Below are 7,412 nucleotides of genomic sequence, written 5' to 3' on the forward strand. Positions count from 1 at the left end.
CTTCCCATGTGAGGTGAAGATTCAATAACTCTGTCCTTGGTTAGCACTGCAGTGACAAGGTGTGTCTTATTGTTTCTGAGTAGCTACTGCACTTGGATATTGCATTTTTGCTCTAAGATCCATTGCCCCCCCCCCTCCTCTCCCATGTGCACCCACACACACACACACACACACACACACACACACACACACACACACACACACACACACACACACACACACACACACACACACACACACACACACACACACACACACACACACACACACACACACACACACACACACACACACACACACACACACACACACACTGTTTTCCATGCACTTTCTCCAATTGGATGGACTTAACAATTACTATGTCAGTCCACAGACAGTCATTTTACATTCATTCACATTGCTTCATCCCCTTCTATCATATTTCTACCCGTTAATTTGGGTGTGCAGCACTGCACATCATAGTAATGTATATGCACTGTTTATGCACATCAATGGTGTTGGGTGGTAACGCGTTACAGTAACAGCATTGCATTTTCCCATGTAACAACGAATCACTACCTCAATTTCAGTAATCATGTTACAGTTACCACCATCAAAAAACAAGTCGTTACTCCCTTACTTTGATTTGGTCAAAACCAAATATGACAAGAACATCATTGTCGATCTGTATTATCTAAACTGCATGTGCTCAAGGCTTATAGGTGCACATTTTAAGATAATCCAATGTCAAAAGTCGGGACTCTCGCACTCCAAAAGTATGAAACAGCGCGGGTACGACTTCTTCACTTAGGCTACCGTATGTATTTCCCCGAAATACATTACAGGTCAAATCCTGAAGACTGAAGTTTGAGAATCATCAGCTGTTTCATCCATTTGAAGTGCGACTGCGAGAGGAGCCCCGACTTCTCCTACTTTCCACTTAGAAAAATACGACTTCAAATCTCTTAAAACACATAACGTTACTATCTAACAGTAACAGCACAACAACCAAATGTAAAAAAAAAAAAAAGCCAGCTGCGCTTTTGAGCTGAAATAGCCTTGTTAATCAAACTGCTTCGGGGAAAAGCTGCTGGTTTTCAGTTAATGGGCGTCCACACACCAGAGGTGCTGGGCTCTGGCTGCAGTGGGAACCGCGTCCGTTGAAAACAATGATCTAGCCATACACAGTCATTGCGGCAGCCTGCACGTCTGTTTTGAAAGGCCCTTGAGATGTGCTATTCAGGCGTGATCAATCACATATAGGCGCACAGGCGAAGTATATTATGTTGTACCGAATTTCTATTCAAACTGGCATCACAGTAGGCTATTGTCTGTCAGAGGGAGAGAAAGACAGAATGAGAGAGTGAGTGAGTAAGAGTGACTGAATGAGGGAGAGAGAGAGAGAAAGGGAATAATGAGAAAAATACATCTGCAATAGAATGAATCTGAGAGGAAACTGGAGCACATCCCAGTGGGCAGTCCTTCATGATTACACACCTTATTATGTCACTCAAAAGTAGAGGTTGTATTTTTCTGTTGGGGGTGGGGGGTGCACTCGAATGATCAATAACTTCTTATCAATACAATATACAAGTCTCATCACAAGTCTCACTCACACCTGCTCAGCCAAATTGGTTGGTAAGCGAATCACTGCCACCCTCTCTTCCTGGGTCGTAACTTGTTAGCCAAACTGCAACAACAGAACATAATTTTCACAATTTTTTTTTTCATTTTAATAATAAACCTAACTGTTACTTTAGCCCTAACCTTAAGCGCAGCAGACACCTCTCTCTTCACTCCAACGTAAAATAGAGATAAAAATAAGATTTTAGATTTTAGGTTTTAATTTTGCAACTTGGCCACTTACTGACAATCTGTCCCCCTCTGCTCAGTTCAGACATCAGTTCAAAACATCAGTTCAGACATCCATCTGGACCAGCACCAGGACGTTAGGGGCCTCGGCCACTTTAGCCTTGCGAGGCAGCAGGTGGGTCAGGCTCCTGAAGGACGGCGTGGCTCGGAGCAGGATCTCTTTGAGACCCGCCCGGAACTCCCTGCGAATCAGACAATAGAGCACAGGGTTGAGACAGCTGTTGGTATGAGCCAGACACACAGACAGGGGGAAGGCATAGGCCTGCGCATTGTAGAATGCCTTGCTGAAGGGCAGAAGGTCAAACTTAATGAGCACGCCCCACAGTGTCAGCGACTGATTGGGCAACCAGCACAGGAAGAAGGACAGAACCACGATGGCGACGGACTTGGTGACTTTGGAGCGGCGCCCGTGCCGGCCCGGCTGCTCGGACTCCGGCCCGGTGACCCCGGCGATGCGTCGGCTGAGCAGGAAGCGCAGCAGCAGCAGGTAGCAGAGGGTGATAATGATTAGAGGGATGAGGAAGCCCAGCAGGAACTTCTGGAGCTGGTAGAGGCCCAGGAGCAGCTGAGGGTACCTGTTGCTGGACTCCGGGAAGCGCACCAGGCACAGTTCCTCGTCTGACAACACCTGGGCGCTGGTGGAGTAGACGGCGTGGGGCACCGTGGCCAGCAGCGACACGGCCCAGATGCCCAGGCTGGTCCACTTGGCCCTGGCTGCCGCCGTCCGCCGGCTGTGCATCTTGAGCGCGGAGGAGACGGAGTAGTAGCGCGCCACGCTCATGGCCGTGAGGAAGAAGACACTGGCGTACATGTTCATGGTGGTGACGGAGCTGACGATCTTACACATCACCCGGCCAAACGGCCAGCGGAAGTCCAGGGCTGTGTCCACGGCCCAGAAGGGGAGAGTCAGGACAAACTGGAGGTCTGTGACGGCCAGGCCCATCACGAAGCAGTTGATGGACGATTGCTTCTGCCTGTGGCGTGAATGGAGCAGGTACAGAGCCAGTGAGTTCCCCACTAGCCCCAGTGCACAAACTATAGAGTAGACGAGTGCTATCATCACACGCACCACCATACTGGCGCCATCCCCCTGTAACTCCGAGATAGATTCCTTGGTGAGGAACTGTATCCAGCAGCGCAGGGACAGGTTGCCAGTGGTGCCTCCACTGCAGTTTCCAAGTCCACCATTGTCATCCTGTAGTATTTGCTGCACATGTAACTCTGGAGCCAGGGTCTGAACTCTGCTCTCATTCAGCTGCATGGTTGGGCTGTCTCAGTCTCACATCACCTCCATAGAAAAGTTAGTGATGTGTGTGTACATAGGGAATCCAGGGAGAAGAACGTCTAAATGTCATTTTGGAACATCCCTTCTCTTGTCTAGGTATAGATAATTCAGTGTATCTCTTCTTTAACCCCCCCTCCGCAGTAATGGACAAGGATCCTCCGACAGGCTTATCGTCCCTTGCTCTGTGTCTCGGACTTCTCTCATCTCTTGCGCGCCACATCCTTTTATACATTCCACGAGCGCGCGCAAAGCTCAGTCTCGCAGCCGACGCTCCTCTCCTCCTCTCCACTGTGTGGTTGGATTAGACCAAATTCACATGCTGATGCTCAGCCGCGTCAAAGTCTCACGCGTGTTCACCAGGGGTAGAGCTGGATATATTCTGACACGAATGACAGTTACGACTTACGACTACGAGACATTGAGACCACGGCGTGCATACAAAATAGTTTATGAGAGTCGCCGTGCTTAATTCCGACAGTGCGTCTGTTCCGAAAGTCTGAATCACGGCATATTTATTAGGTTTGCACTTTTTGTCTTTTTGATTTTATTTGTAAAACGTATCACTCCTATAGCAGTTGATGGCTCATCATACTTCTATGACAAATTGTAGCTACAGCCTTGAATTATAGGTTTTCATTCTACACACCTCTTCATGCTTCATGCTTCAACTCTATATTAGGAGGAGGGGGGGGAATCAAGGACGCATGCACCGCGCGCACTGCACAGGACAGCAATCGACGCTGTGACAGCTGTGAGTCACAACGAGGAGTCCTTTTTGAGTAGGTCTGTTAGATTGGCCTATATAACTTGTAATCAGTTGATTTGATTAATATTCAAGGAGAAACTAGCTGACATATTAACAGCAATATGAGGTGCAATTTAGGAAAATCTCGTATGTTCTAAATAAATGGTCTGAGGTCATACAGCCTATAGGCTATTGCACTTTATACAAATACTTCTGGAATGTGCACGATAACCTTTTCAGTTGTAATGTAAAATTCTGCATTTTTCAGCATTAATAAATAATAGGGGAGAACGGTATGGTTGTCACACTGGTAGGTTGTCACATTCATTATATTTCCCTACCAAAAGGCGCTTTCTCCCATATTTTGGTATGGAAATGTCCAGAATTGGGATCAGAGCTCACCTACAGTCTTCTTTGGAGTAAGACAGCTGAACTTTAGGTGAGAGGACTTTTTGTGTTTTTCATGTGGAATTGTAAATATTCAGCTCCTCAGTATTTTTCTTCTATGCTTTTACACAATTGGTTTATAATGAAACAATTGTTACCCTTAAAAAGTGCGAAGGGGATTCTGGAATTGTATTCATTAATTTACAAAATTAATGAAACGTAATTTGACTTGTCTCCATGTGCCTACTTACTAAATGAATTACCTGAGATCCAGATGGATCCAAAAATATATAGATTGCTGATTATTATAACATACTTTGCCAAGAAATGTATTCTCCTGTTTTGGAAAAATGACTCTTCGCCCACTTTTGGGATGTTTCAAGATCAGATATCCCAGCTTCTTCCACTGGAGAGATTGACCTTGGAGGAACGTGGCCGGGGGTGGATGTTCCGGGACCTTTGGTCTCCGCTGTTTTCTCGATTGAGCAGGGGGGCTGTTGATTGAAGGTATGTGAATATATCCGCATGCTGTCGCTGGCTGTGTCGATTGGTGGTTTTGCTGCTTGGTTGGGGGAGGGGTGGGGGCCGGGCGTCTTCGGGTGTTTTGTTTTTTGGAGGTGGGTTTCCCTAGTGGAAGAAGTTGTACAACAGACGTGTAAGAGGCCCGTCTGTTGTACAACAATGATGTTGTTGTTGTCATTGTTGTTATCATTTATTATTGTTTATTTGAATTTTATTAATGTCCTGTCTTTATTTAGTTTTGTTGGCCGTGGGTGGGGGAAGGGACCAGAGGGTGAGATAATTGCTGTGTGCTGTGGGACATGTATCGACTGCTGTACACCTGTTATTCAAATAAAAAGAAGTTGGAAAAAAAAAAATGTGAAGGGAAAGCTATAGTTTAGATTGTTGTTGGCTAACTAACAAATTCTTAGATCGTTTATAGCCTTGATACTAGCAAGACATTCCAGTTGAGATTGGTCGTCACATTTTCTTTGGGGTTGGTTGTCACATGTGACAAGCAGTGCTTTAATGAGCACAACATGGACCGTTTCTTCACCAACTTGGAGGTGATGGATGAACTGAGGACAGACCGAGCAGAGCCCAATGCACCCCAGCCCACTATACCAAGCCTAGTACATCCCAGCCTAGACTACCTACCAAGCCTAGTACATCCCAGCCTAGACCACCTGCCAAGCAGTACATCCAAGTGTACTTCACCCCAGCTGGAAAAGGCAGCCAGCAAGAAGAAGAAACAGAAAAGAAAGAGACAGGAGGAGTCTTCATCAGATGAAGATGATTGTTTTTGTTTGGTTTGTATGGAAACGTTCTCCAACAGCCGTTCATGGGAGGTATGGGAGAAGTGTTGGATGTGCAACCAGTTGGCACACAAGCTCTGCTTAGTTGGAGTGCCCAGACCCTACTACATTTGCCATCACTGTATAGTAACATTCACTGATAGTGAATGAGTGTAGCTTAGTTGTGTTGGCTATTATTGTTAGGCCTATTTATTTTGTTCTTATTTTGTTATATAGGATGGTCTAAAGATGTCTTTCCTGTTTATGTTCATTGTAACTGAGGGGTACAATTCCCTGACTGTATTGATAAGTATGGTATTATTAAACCACTACCTCTTGTACTTTAACTTCTGGCCATCCAGTACATGATATAGATATGATGAACACTTTCCCACCTGATGAAACGAAGTCCACACAAATGTACAAATCGAATATTTTATATAGCAAAGGGTATATACAACGTTCACTTGATGACATTTATGATTTGAAATGCACTTGTATGGCAAATGAGTATTCGTAGGTAAATCAACATTGAATGTCCAATCTCTGGTTACGCAGGGAGCAAATATACAACCTGGTTCTTTAGGGAACTATAGCGATGGTACTTAAATGATTATAGCTGGATACACTAAGGGGGGGGTCCCGCTGGTTGTAAGACAGTAGGAGGGGGGGTTAGAAGAGCCGCTGGCGGTATCCCATCTGGCCGACGATTTCTTGGGAGAATTCAAAGTCTTGAACACGGTGCCCACAGAACCTCGGTCCGCAGATGAATACAGCTGGACCCTCTGGTGGACGGTAGCTGCCGGTCCACAGATGAAGAGACGTGAGGCGACCTCACTCGGGGTAGAGCGCCGTCTCACCTGGACTCCTCTCCGGGGGGTAGTTCCAACACTCAGCAGTGTTGGCCGTTATCCATGGAATAATCAAAGCACCCAAAGCATGTAGATAATCCAAGCCGTGGAAGGCTCGCCGTCGTCCGGGTAAAGTAATCCAATGTACAGGTCCACTCGTCCTGGCCCGGAGCTCCTCGGATGCAAGCACCACAAGTGGTCTGCCCAGCCTGGTTAAGACTCCAGATAACGTCAGGAACGATGGGGGTGCTGCTCACTTTATAACTCTAACCGAACGATGCACCATACATAATAGACTATTATTAGCTTAATAGAAATACGTCCAACTCGACGGTATAGTGCCAAACTATGACAATTCAACTATTAATCCACACGATATCTCAATGCCTATTCTGAGGCCAAGTAGGCCTTACTGCACCACACGTGCGTCGTGGGTGAGGCTTCGCGTCTGTTACTCGGTTGGAGGGTAAAGAACTAATGGACCAAAAGAAAGTTCTACTTTACTTGCGCCATATATATATGCGCTGTGAACAAATAGTACCATTCGTATTTCGCCAGACGTATTCCTACGCGGAACCGGGCTTGCCACGACATGTTGGGCGGCACGATTGAACTTGAACCTAGGGGTATGGCTGCTGGCGCCAGGTTCTCGTCCAATGGTAGAATGAAACTATTATGGGCTGTTTAGTAGACTAAAGGGATATTCAGTGCATATTGTACAAGGAATATACAGGGGATATCAAACGATATACAAATACTATTAAATATATATCCATAAATAAATATATATATTCGGTTTAATCTGATCCTTCACAACATTCATGTTAATGTAGACACCTGAATATGTCTAACAATAATTCAATGTGTCTAACGTTAATTCCTTGCATTCCCTGTGTTCGCGAGGATGTTGTGTAACTGGCTGACCGCTCTTGATCCTCCCTATCCTAACATTTCCACATAACTTGCTGACCTCTCTTGATCCTCCCTATCCTAACATT

The 7,412-nt window shown here is 45.8% G+C and overlaps 1 protein-coding gene across 1 annotated transcript; it reads right to left on the reverse strand.

Annotated features, from left to right (window-relative positions):
- Positions 1-1,897: 1,897 nt before the first annotated feature.
- rxfp3.2b (relaxin family peptide receptor 3.2b) lies at positions 1,898-3,112 on the reverse strand (the record flags this gene model as incomplete). The annotated part of the gene is made up of 1 exon (XM_084307374.1): positions 1,898-3,112. One exon carries the CDS (start codon positions 3,110-3,112, stop codon positions 1,898-1,900), a length of 1,215 nt encoding a protein of 404 aa, XP_084163500.1.
- Between the last annotated feature and the right edge of the window lie 4,300 nt (positions 3,113-7,412).

The sequence above is a fragment of the Notolepis coatsorum genome (assembly GCF_963971535.1).
Source record: "Notolepis coatsorum genome assembly, chromosome: 2".
Lineage (NCBI taxonomy): Eukaryota > Metazoa > Chordata > Actinopteri > Aulopiformes > Paralepididae > Notolepis > Notolepis coatsorum.